Genomic DNA, 12,669 nt, shown 5'->3' on the forward strand with positions numbered 1-12,669 from the left:
ATCAAATAAATGGTGGTCCCGAGTTGACGCTGTCGTGGTGTGAACGAGGGAATATCTAAGAAGTGAAACGTATAAAATCGGTATCACGTAGCTATCTACAAATTGTACACTCTTAGAAAACTGGTGTTAAATTATTACTGACCGGAGAACATATCTAAATGGCTCTACACTTTAAACAATTTTATAATAAGATTTTTTATTACCGGCGGAAATACAATGCAATTCTACTACTTCATTTTATTTCAATTTATCACCGAAGGGTAACACATATACAGAGGATAGAAATCCTGCTCAGTCCCCAATGTCAACGCTCTGATGAAAGAAATATTACCGGAGAAAATTTAATTTTGTTACATTCAGAAGACAACTTGTTACCATGCGGTAGAATTTCATAGTACCTCTGACGGTAATAATTAATCGTATCACAAAATTATTTAAGGTGTATACCGACGAGCATTACCGTTTAGTAATCACAAATTTTCCCTCAGAAAGAAACTACTACCCATCCCGCAGGAACTTATTACCAAATCAATACCACATTTTTACCAGTGTATGAATTTACTATTTAAAAATGCTTCCCATGTTTAAAACCCGATTTCTTTCTACTTCCCAGCTTTACATTCAATTTAAAATAATTGAAACCACGCAATGACAACGCAATGCATATATACATATGGCACTTATTCTCAGTTAGAGAGAAAGAGGAAGTAAAAAGTCAATACTTTTTCCAAGAAACGTTTGGTCGGAAAAGTAAGTAAGTTGGAAAAAAGTTGCTGTTGGGTTAGTTTAGTTTATGGGATTGGGTGGCAGTCTCAGTCTCAGTCTCTCTCTTGAAGAAAGTGAAAGTCTGGGACGCACAATAATAAAATGATGTGTTCAAGTTGATCCTCATCTACAACAAAAGTAGTCTAAATCCTTCTCATTCTTCGTTTTGTTGGACGAGTCGGTCGTGGTGGGTGAAGTCGTACAGTTGCTCACAATACAATACAATGAGTGGACAATGAGACGTGAAATCTGGGGGGTGAAATAAATGGGTGAATGAATGGTGGCTTTCTCCCTCTTTCTTTCATTACAACTTACTCAGAGAGAGAGAGAGAGAAAGGATTGAGATAACACTGCCTTAATTCCTTCCCAAATATTGCGATTTCCTCGCCATAATAATAATAATAATGATGTTTTTGAGTAAGAGGGAAGAAACGGAAAGGCAAAATAAATTTATTTATTTATTTATTTAGTTTCATTAGCAAGGAGAAAGTGAAAGTGAAGACGTAATGTAGCCAGAACGAGTGACTTTTAATTTTTTGGGATGCTAATTAAATTTTAATTCACGTGTTTTATTTACCATTTTCTAGCCTCCGTAACCAATATTTTTCAAATTAATGTTCAATTTTTCAATATGTGCGAGATAATAACTTTCTCCTTTTGCAGTTATTAATTAAACTCGAATTCCATTGCTTTGTATCTAACTTATTATTTTTGAGACTTATAACCAGTATTTTACAAAAGTGGTGTTGTTATTGTGCAATTTTTTCGTATGGTAATACATATTAGTCAAGTGGGACAAAAATTAAGAATCGAACTCTGTCCCTGACTCGGGCTAAAGGAAGTGTGAACCATATAGATTATCTATATTTGCAACATGCAAACTTTCAGATTTTTTCGGTCAATTTTTAATTAACGGTTCAGTCAGTGAGACGGACGGACGGACATAACCCGATTTGCCAAACTAGCAGGGCCGCAGTAGGCGCAGCTGCGGCCAAAATGGGTCGGCAAACTGCAGGAAATGTCCGAATGGCCATAGGTGGCTTGGCGGTGGCGATCGCGTACGGGCCAACTTCGTATTCCAGTTGGCACGCCAACTTGATACCGGCTTGCCACCGGTGGCAAGACCATGGCTCAGACCTGCGGAAATGCTTATACCCATCCAAATGCCACCAGTAATTGCACATATTATTTACTTTTTCATTTGTTATTTATTTTAAAGTATGAAGAAGTGGTAAACACAAGTACATATTTTTATAAGGTAAAAGTAAACATTTATACATAACTTCACTGTAATTAACAATCCTCACATTAGTCGTAATTTTAGCTAGAAATATATTTACGGTTAAGCTATTGAATGGATATTCCGGAAATTTATCAAGTTTTATAACCTCGTAAAACTCTGCATATTTTATGGATAGGTTAATATATTTTAATATTACATAAGTACCATCTCCTAAGTAGAAACAATTATCATATTTACTATTAGAAAACTGTTGCGTACTAGATTTCATAATTTTTGTCGCAAAATCAATTGCCTCAATTTCTTGTAAGCGTTTCGCTACTTGATTCAGGTGATAATTTTTAGCATGCAGCATGCTTTTTAGTTTCTGCATATAGCTTTCGAAAGGAAATGCGCTGACCCTGGACAAATTACCAAAATTCAATGCATCATCACAAATGTGTATAATTGAATGCACATTATATATCATAAATTCTGGACCGTAAATTAATTCAACTTCTTTTACGAATTGTATGAGCAACGACCTGGCTACATCATTCCACGATTTTATACTTGCATTAGGAGATAATAATATTGACATCGCTGCTTGTAATTTTAGAAAATTTTTAAACTTATTTAGTGGAAGTGTCTCGCCTAATACTGCTATTCCAGAGTACAGCAAAAAAAGTCTAAATTCAGTGGCCTTGAAATGATTTAGTTCGTCGAGCCCACGAGGTTTGCGTTGAAAATCACGGGATACAAAAGGTCTAAGTCGAATTAAATTTCTAGATAAAATTAAAACTTGTTGTGAACTAAGTCGGTGCGGCAATTTACCTTTCACCCAAATGTTCAATAATTTTTTAGTTACTCCTAGAAAAACTAAATGCATATGGTCAAGTACTATTTGTGACACCAGGCCTAAATTTAATCTCAGCAATTCACTGTCGTATGTGTGATGATCTGCATCCGTTTTTTTAATAAATTTATCATCCGTTCTCTGTGGACATACTGTCTCTCTTAAAATTACTCTTCCAAGCCATTCACCTTCCTGTTCGCATCTTTCACACGAGTTGTAGCTATTATGCTGTTTGCACCCTTTTATAAAACTTCTAGCTGGTGCATCAGCTATTATACAAGATATTTTAAATGCAAATTGTAAGTCTTTAAATAAAATACCAGTCCTTTCTAATTCTAATGCTTCGTCAACAAATTGTTTAAGAAATAAAGTATCTTTTGGCTTTGACATGCCGCAAAATAATCCAATAATAAATGGACTTGAATCTACAGCTTGGTCCAGCATACCAAGAATTGGCCAAAACGACTTAGTATTACTTTGAGAAATCGGTACCCCGTCAATACCAACTGATATTGAAATAATTTTCGAAATAGACTCATGCTGCCATTTTTTAATAATTGGAAAATTGCAATCCGATAATTTTAGTTTTAGCCGTCTTTCCACACCTTTTTTTATACCGAAATAAACTAGTTCACCTCCACCTAGCTTTTCTATAACTATCTGTCGTGGCGTTTTCATTAATGTTCTAGGATCGAGAGGAAGAATATTGTTAATATGTGGATTTATAATGGTTATCAGTTCTCGGAGACACATATGTGTAACATTATGTGCTGTAGCCCACAGACGAAGACTATCTGGCAAAAGTAAAGGAAAATTGATATCTGACTCAACATTTACTTGACTGTTGTCTAATACAAAATCTGAGGGTTCAGCGCTACTTATTTCAGTTTCAACTATTTGAACATTCACTGGTGGCTCTACAATTTCTTCACTAAATAATAATGTCGGCACAGTATTTCCTATCGTCTTACTTCTAATAAATTGCAATATACGTGATGTTGCTTTTCTTCTGCGGCGTAATTCCGTTCTCGGGGTGACTGTATTCATCCTGTCAAATGACGTTGACGACGAGCTGCTCGGCCCCCACCTCTGTCACCAGCGTTCTTCAACCAGTTTATTATTGCCTGCTTCACCTCGAAATCTGTTGCTTGGCTAAAGCCTTTATTTGACCGCACCGACTCTAGAAAATCGTTGCAGAACACTTAATCATTTTTAATTATAAGATGGTTTCGAGAATAAATTTTATTAACGTACTTGTGATTAATTTAGGTAATATTGAGTCCTTTATGCCACAAACCGCTTTTTGTCCTTGTCCAGTAAAGCTAACTACTGTTGCGAACTGGTTCGTAAATATTTCAGAAAGAATGCTTCCGGTTACTGCAGAAACATTTTCTCCTCCGTGTAGACTTAGATAATCGATCTGTCGTTAATAAATAGATTAGGTCATACCCAGCGTACGCATAATAAATAAAGTACGCATTAAAATTCTCTGGTACCATTAGGTCACTATTTTTATCAATACCAAGCCAGGTTATGAGGGAAGCTAAACCATCCTTGCTGGTTAAAGGCAGTAGCGGGGCTCCAGTCAATTTAATATTTTTTGCACACGTCGTCCCAAGATTAATGTGCTTCAACTTACTAGAAATTATTTCTAGCTTGGAAATCACCGCATCTTGAAATTCTAATAAAAAAGTTAGTTAATTCCATAGTATAAATATAATAGAAAGGAGAATACACACAATCGTATTTTATTCATACGAATATTATCATACTTCTATTTTCCTCTAGAAACTGTACGAACTGATTTTTAAACTCGACATCCTCTGCCTGGTGGGTTGCGGAAGTGTTTTGATCTCCTCCTCCTGGGTATATTTCTATTTGTCCATGAGGTGGTGCAAATAATGTGTTGTCATTAGCTGCACCTTCATAACCGCCCCTTTCCAAATCGGCTATTATATAAACAGAAAAAAATATCATAACTTAAATTAATAATTATTTATAATACTAATTAAATGATTTAAATTAACATAAACTATGAACTGGCGACGTAAACTAGTGGTTACACCCTTCCGGTTTACCTGTTTCTCTAACTAATCCAAGGCAAAAAGTTGTCGGGTTGTCGTCCTCCAACGTGTTGGATTCGTCGCTAGAATCTTCGGCTACAGCAATTATTTTTTGAAGCTTGTTGCTATTGGAATTACACGGTGGCGGCTTTACTTTGTTTTGTATGCGTTTTCGGATTCGCCTAGAATCTGCCTCCTCAACGGAAGATGGCTCCAAGTTGGAAGTTTCTTCCGCCCTAATTGATGCTTCACGGGCGGTCAAATAATTGTCTAGAAAATAACATAGATAACAGCAAGTAATTAGTTTTGCCATATACTTTTTTGCAACAAACTGCTTACCATACTCTTTCAAAACTCGACAAGAACAGACCAACCAATCCGAAGATGGGGGTTGATGATTGCAAACAAGTTTGGCTAGTTTTGCACCTCGAACTTTTGATGGTGGATATCTGCAGTTCTTCACTTGGGTCCCCCCATTTGCAATAAGTGGCGGAAGAATCCAAGATGACGATATAACGTCAATGGCGTTATCTTCGTCGGGAAATATAACTACTGCAAATTTAATCATGACAAAGTACGTTTAATGGAATAAAGACAAAATACTGATTTGATGGACAGAATGTTGACGGTGTGGAGGTTTTTAAGTTTCCTCTACTTTAAGTAAGAGTTGGGGCATTTTGGTATCTCATTCGAGTCGGGCCGTAGTTGGCAAGAATGTGGCCAGAAGCAAAATCTTAAATACCATTTAAAGCTTGCTATGGCCTGGGATGGGCCGTCGACGGCAAGTAGACAGATTAAGTCCGGCAAATACACTGGTTTGCCGAGTGAAAATGGCGGCGGGAAAGCGGTGGCAAGTACTCGGCTGGATGTCGGCAAAATCTGCGACTCTTTGCCGCCGGTGGCGACTACTTGCCAACTGTTTCAAGAGCCTTTGTGGCACACCGGGAACGATTCCATAAGTTCTGGGTCAGTCTAAAAATCCAATTCGATGCGGATTCTATGAAATTCTATGTAATAATACTAGCCTAACTATTCGTTCATCCCTAAAGAAATGAATCACAGACTCAATTACAAATTCATTTTCATCCTTTCAAACATAATTCATAATAATAAATAATGATGAATACCCAATTTTTCGAGCATGGTCTCTCCCTTTCCACCATCGTCGAACTCTCTGAAGCGTGTTGCAATGTAAAAGACCAAAAGATGAGACGCGATGGAAGCAAAATATCATCATCACCACCACCGACTTTCTCTCTCTCATTCAATTCGGACGACCAGGGCGAAAACCGGACTTCGTTAGGTGGACTGATTGAAGATGAGCAAATCCAAAATCTAATCAATGACCATCTCCATATCAATGGTTGCTCTATGCCAGCAGCGTTTCCTTTCCTTCCTTTCCTCCCACTTTCTCCTCACCATTCACACATCACACCCATAAATTTCCTACTCGTGGTGGTGGTGCTGATATAGCACGCTTTTTCTGGTGAATTTGTGGCTGGATTGGATCTGGTGGTGTATGTATCGCTGGTTGGTTGGTGGATTGGATGGATGTGCTTGGCTGGGTGGTGAAAGTGTGGAGAGAAAGTTGAATTCTTTTACTTTTCACTTCTTATTTATCCGATTTCCTCACTTCAGCCGTCACACAAACACATATAACTTCCTGACTTGCTTCTTTTCGCACTTCATCGGACCTCCTAGTGCTTGTGGTTGGTTGTGGTTTGGTATCAATCAAGTAGGCAAGACTGGCTGAATGCATGCATCTCGACGCGATGAATGCACTCGTTCGGGTGGAACGGGGAATTTTGAATTTCAATCCGTACTCAATATGTACTTATGAAATGGATAATATTTCAGTGTCCAGTCCACTGGGTTGCAGTGGGGAATGTATTAATTTATACATAAATTCAGGGGCCGCGGAAGCGTGGGGACGGGGGGATAATGTCCCCAAGGTTATTCGATGTCGGCATCATCCGCTCATGTTATATTGACCCCTCCCTTCCCTATAGGCTACAATGTTAATGTCCCCAGATGTCCCTACACGGCTTCCGCGGCCACTGGAAGAATTCAGGCTACTCAAATGTATGAACATGATGCAGTGGCCGCGGAAACGTGTGGACAGAGGGACAATTTTCCCACGGTTATTCGATGCCCTCATCATCTCCCCATGTTATATAAACCCCTCCCTTCGCAATATCCTACAAGGCTAATGTCCCCCGATGTCCCCACAGCTTCCGCGGCCATTGCACAAATTCATGCATGTTTAGTTGCAGCATGGTTCAAAAAATCTGATGAAAACGACCCACATAACTTATCTAGATGACAAAGTTCTCGTTAAAATATTATTTTGAATACAATTTTCTGATCCCTTTTGAACTATTTATTTCCTTTTGTGCGATCTAACGAATCAAAGCAGCGTAACAAAAAGGTTTCCTCTTTTAGCACAAATAAATATTTGATTGCGTTGCTTTGACCATCAATTTCATTTCCTTCCTGTTTCCACTTACTTCCTCAACGCTTGGGATCAACAATTCGATTGATTCATACAAAGACAAGAAATTTTTTCAATAAATCGTCTCCCACCCGAGGTTATTTACTGTGTATAAATATCACTGGATGTACATACATAGAATGTCTTGTGACATCCACATGATATATGCGTATTATCACACTCTAAAGAAGATTGAGCTCAACCGGTTGAGTAAAACTATGTTGATCAAATTTTCCACAATTTCGAATTAAAGCAAAACTTCGAGAGTGCAATTTTTACACGGTTGAGTTGATTAATTTTCAGTTTACTCAATATTGGATAAAATTTGACTTCAGGTTGAGTAAAATAGAGTTTAATCAATTCTGGGTAGAAACCAGACCAAACTAGATTAAACATTGTCAATAAATGGTGTAAACTTTGCTCTATCGGCGGAGTTAAATTTTAGTCAACTTTTTGGTGTAATAGTCACACTTCAGGTGCACAAAGTCAACTCTCCCCACTGTACGTCTCCATCTTCCGCGTGGCTCAAATGCCACAGTTGCTGTCTACCAGCAAAAGGAGAAACAACGAAAATAAATTATTTCTTTTTTTGAAAGTTTTTCGACGTGTCCAATAATGGAGCAAATTCTTCGAGATACTGGCCTGGAACAATATACGGATAAATTGAAAGGTAAATTGTAAATTCTTTTGATTAATTCATAGATTTGTATGTTTATAATTAAACTACATATACATAATTTTTTTTATAACTATAGAGAAATGAAGATCTTGAAGAATTTCGTTTAGCAGAATCCGTGAGAACGCAGCCATTTGTTATTTGTATAGGAAACTTGAAGTTTCTTGACATCCAACAAGCTTTCGTCATGGTGGAACGGCGCCTCATTGCTGCAGAGTCTTTCGTAAAAGCTGTGGATCTCTGTTTCAAGATCTTTTACGTCCTAGAACTTAAATTTCCCGAAGAGTGTAAGAGTGTTTGGGAGTTTTTCGACTGCACAGTTTTCCAAACTAACAAAGTTAGGTCGTCATCGTCTTCAGTCTTGTCGCTTTCGTCACAAATCACCATGGACGAAGGATTAAATGAAGATTGATTATTTAATTTTACTAATTAAAATAAGACGTACGGGTATTATGTACGGGTATTATTTTTATTTATTGTCAGTATTGTTAATACGCTTAATAAGTACAGTAATATAAGTAATATATTATTAATATCACTGTCATTATAAATTATAAATGTACTAGCTCTAGTAAACAACATAATAAATAATTATAAATTAAAGAGCATTCAATGATAAAGCAAAGAGCAAATTTTAGTAAGCATATGGAATAAACAATAATCATCAAAAGGTCAAAATTCGATCATACAAAAGTGCAATTATCATTCCTGAATGTGATAAAATTTGATTGGAACAAAGAGTAAATATTTAACAACTACTTTAGCAAAATTCGTCTATTTGATGGTGTAACTTTTGTGCTTTTATCGTAACAAAAATTCAACGACTTGAAGAGCACGCTTTGTCCAAAAGTTGAGTAAAACTTTTACTCAGCCTAGAGAAGTAAAATTTAACCGAAAGGTGAGTCATCCCCTTTTTTAACCCGATGTTGTGTTAAGTTTGATCAAATTTGCGCAATACTTACTCAATTTTGTTTAGAGTGCAGAAAAGTGACACAAATCAGGTCATAGTTTGAGTAAAATGTCGATCCTAAACAGTATTTCGGGTGAAAGTAAGTAACCAAAAGGCAAGAAAGTGTTTTTTGCAGCTATTTTGAACTGCAAGAAATGTAAGGCGCAAGAAACTAGGCCCGGCTGCTGTAATTCATATGGCGCGTGGTTAGATGGCATATATTTCTTGCACTTTCTCCCAATTTCTTGCACTTTTTCGCAATTTCTTACACTTTCTCTTAATTTCTTGCAATTTCTCCCAATTTCTTGTATTTCTCATTTCTAGCGTTTCTTGGTTTGTAGTGCAAGAAATGCAGCATTCCCCCAAGACGCAGATTAAATATTAAACATACTTGTTGAGATTTTCAGAAACATACATACATAAATACGTAGTTTACCCAGAATTTGATACAATACTACTGATCGGCGTTACAAACCTTAGACCTAGAATTGCGTGAATCCCGTAAGATTCTCGCAATCCCACGTTCACGTCGTCTACTTACTCCTCGCGTAGCCAAACTGATAATGATAATGTGCTCAAGTGTTAAATCTCACTCAACCGGAAGGTTACAGGGAAAAGTCTCAATTCTGAAAATTCTATGATGCAATGCAGCTCAAATCCAATTCTAGCACAGAGTTCAGTGAGTTGAACAAACCTCGAGATTTGCTTGTAGTACCGTAGATATACCAGTGAAAGTTGTTCCTTCTCCTACATACCTCCATACACATACCCAATACATTATTAATCTTGTTATTGCGTAATAAATTTTCTGCGTTATTCTAGTTGAACGGATTGCCAAAATTATTTCGATTAATGTTACACAATAATAAAAAAGTTTGGACTTGTGGATTACAAAACGTATATATTGCTTTCTCTTTGCGACACGTGTTCTGTGCTTCCTTTGCTCTCTGAATTTATCAACTTTCTCCGGTTCGTTACACGACAGAGGAAAATAAGAAACTAGGATTCCATACCAATTAAACCTTTGTGGTTTTCATGGATTTTTCGTTTGGACGTCACATATCAGATTAGATTATTAGAGGAGAAAGCGAGCGAGCGAGTGAAAGTGGCTGATTTGTTGATTCTCACGGTACAAGAAACACCCATCCATCACACAAATATATCACAAATCGGAGAAATAATATTGACTTTTCTTTCACAACAAGGCTCCAAAAGTGGCTTATTATTTGACTTGATCACTTGTAAAGGATTTGTGTTCCTTTTTTGTTACGAGGGGAAGAAAACAAGCTAATTCTGTCATGTCAATGTCGCTCGCTTGCTTTCTCTTTCTCAATTCCACTTTCTCTGCTCTTCCGGGATGGTTGGTTGTGGGAGAAAGTGTTGATTTTCGGTATAAATCAACTCATTTCAAACTTGGGTGAGTTTTGCTTTCAAAAAATGGGAGACGAGATGTGAAATGTTTCCGAGAAACTATTTTTTCTTACCTTAAAGTATTTTTGGCTGGTTTTTGGTGGGTGGGTAGATCGGTTCGGCTTCAATAATCATACGTCATCATAATCCATCCGTATTTATTTTTAGCCGTATTTTTCTTATAAAAATCCTACCATGTGGCGATGATGATATCTTGTTTTTCAGACATTTCTCCTACTTTCACCACAATTAAAACAAACATCAAACAGTTCTCGACTCGTCGTCGTAGATGTTCTCAAACATCTAGTGAAAAAAAGTAACCGCAGCAAATCATGATTTCACCGACCACGAGTTTTTTTCATCCCGAACATTCCTCTGCTATATACGGAACGATAAAAAATTAAAGAGTTGGATAAACTAGACGAGAAAAAACAGCAGCGAAGGTAAGTAGCAAAGTTATCTCGACTGAGAGAAAGGAGGAGATCGTGATGGAGATCAGATGTCCCCAGAGGAAGAGGGTCTCTCTCTCTCTCTCTCTCTTAACCACCAAAAACACCATGGAACGAATCCGGTAAAATTGTTGTAAATATTTTTGTGTACAAATCTTATTTCCAAAAATGTTAACCAGACTGTTATTAGAATGTATTTTAGCACCGAAACTTATTAAATTTTAGTGCAACTTAAATATGCTCTGTTTTCCGTGGGTTAAAGTAAGTGTGCATGGAGGAGAAAGTTGCGACTTGACTCTGCCACGGCTCCCGTCCAACTACAAGAAGCCGATCCGGGGTACCAAGTGTGCCTGAGGTGGAACTTCTTCTGCTGCGAATTTATCAAAACCAAACCACCAGAGAGAGCAAGATTTTTAGTGAGATACGCCATATCCGATCACACACGTACATTGAAACATTACTAAATAACGAATGGGATGCATTTTGCATAAAATACGCAATAAATAAAATTTCTGTGTGGGTGTACACTCTACAAATGTGCATAATCTCAATAATTACATGTACCAACGTACATGCATAACTTATTGTTAACAATGTTGTTCTCGGCAGAATTGCCAATTTGGGAAATGTTTGGATGTAAACGGTGAAAGTAAGTGGGATTGAGCATACAGTTTGGTTGGATTGATATTAGGTAGGCAGGCATTGTGTGGTTGAAGTGGTTGGTGAAAATGGTTGAGATTTACTTCGTGTCCTTTTCCACTTCTCGTGGAGAGAAAGTAGTTGTATTTACTTACCTTTCTCTCGCAGTGTGTTGTATGCGGTGGGAATTGCTCAGGCATAAAAGTGGCTGACGGACGAAGGACGGACGGACCATTTCATTATCCGGGCGTTCCAGGCAATATTTTCCATTAGGGATTGTATGTAGTTTCTACCTAGTCAACTTTCACCGGGTATAATGTCCAGAATTATAGTGAAATTCAAACTTTGTATGAATATGGACATATAATTTGACGAAATTACTTCATTTCTTATACATGAATGTATACACGGTTAAAAATGTGGTAGAGGAAGATATATACGATGTACTGGTGTTGATTTGGTGTTAAGTTCGTACCGGATTGATAGTAGTTTGTTTTTGAGTGGTAAATTTGTCATTACGATAACTTTACTAAACGGTAATGTCAGTTATTACCAGTGCCGGTAGAGTTATGTAATGACTTAATACCAGTTTCATAAGAGTATACATATGTAATTGGTGTCTCTCCACATTAGAAATTGACATGTACAACTTAATTTTTCTAAATATGCACTCTTAGAAAACTGGTATTAAATCATTACTGACCAGAGTACATACATATATTACTCCATGTGTACCTGAATAACGGATATTATCATTTAGTAATGTTGCCGTAATGAAAAAATGACCACTCAGAAACCAACTACTACCAATCCGGCAGGAACTTATTACCAAATCAATACCAGTACTTCATACATATCTTCCTCTACCAGATTTTTAACTGCAGTTTAACATCTCCTCTTCCTTTGTATTTTCTTATATTATGTCTGATGTCACCCTTTCACCATGCACACCCGACAATAAATGAGCTTTTACATACATATCAAGGGAGAATATTCTTCCCCGAGAAACGTGCTTGGCAATGTACACACCGTACACCAACAAAAATAAAGTGGCAGTTTTCTCCTCAACATTCAAACAAAATGGAACTGAACTCGATTGAGTTTAAATTGGAATGAAAACTGGTTTGTGTGTGAGTGAGGATTGGATGGATG

At 37.1% G+C, this 12,669-nt stretch overlaps 2 protein-coding genes and 1 long non-coding RNA gene across 7 annotated transcripts in view; 1 reads left to right on the plus strand and 2 right to left on the minus strand.

Moving 5' to 3' along the window:
* Positions 1 to 11,189, minus strand: part of LOC118436638 — a 40,811-nt gene extending 29,622 nt beyond the window's left edge. Inside the window, exon 1 of the mRNA XM_035855117.1 lies at positions 10,504 to 11,189. The gene's annotated coding sequence lies outside the window, so the exon portion shown is untranslated. The remainder of the gene's footprint in view (positions 1 to 10,503) is intronic.
* LOC118436639 lies at positions 1,720 to 5,867 on the minus strand. 5 transcript variants are annotated; one of them, XM_035855122.1, is made up of 5 exons: positions 4,919 to 5,867; positions 4,613 to 4,789; positions 4,337 to 4,521; positions 4,095 to 4,260; positions 1,720 to 4,020 (listed from the first exon to the last, which is right to left on the minus strand). In XM_035855122.1, the coding sequence occupies exons 1-5, from the start codon at positions 5,469 to 5,471 to the stop codon at positions 3,884 to 3,886; spliced, it is 1,218 nt and encodes a 405-aa protein (XP_035711015.1). In that variant the 5' UTR covers positions 5,472 to 5,867; the 3' UTR covers positions 1,720 to 3,883. The 5 variants fall into 5 exon arrangements, with proteins under 5 accessions (XP_035711015.1, XP_035711011.1, XP_035711013.1 ...); XM_035855118.1 differs by having other exon boundaries at positions 1,720 to 4,789; XM_035855120.1 differs by lacking the exon at positions 4,919 to 5,867 and having other exon boundaries at positions 1,720 to 4,521; positions 4,613 to 4,822.
* Positions 7,606 to 8,683, plus strand: LOC118436640. Its single transcript, XR_004835610.1, has 2 exons — positions 7,606 to 8,064; positions 8,150 to 8,683. It is a non-coding gene; the product is annotated as an uncharacterized LOC118436640 (long non-coding RNA).
* Positions 11,190 to 12,669: the final 1,480 nt, after the last annotated feature.

This window comes from Folsomia candida, unplaced genomic scaffold (genome assembly GCF_002217175.1).
Source record: "Folsomia candida strain VU population unplaced genomic scaffold, ASM221717v1 Fcan01_Sc009, whole genome shotgun sequence".
In the NCBI taxonomy this organism is placed as follows: domain Eukaryota; kingdom Metazoa; phylum Arthropoda; class Collembola; order Entomobryomorpha; family Isotomidae; genus Folsomia; species Folsomia candida.

Coding starts and splice junctions, on each gene's coding strand:
- LOC118436639 (XM_035855118.1), bottom strand. CDS start 3,887: ATGAATACAGTCACCCCGAGAACGGAATTACGCCGCAGAAGAAAAGCA.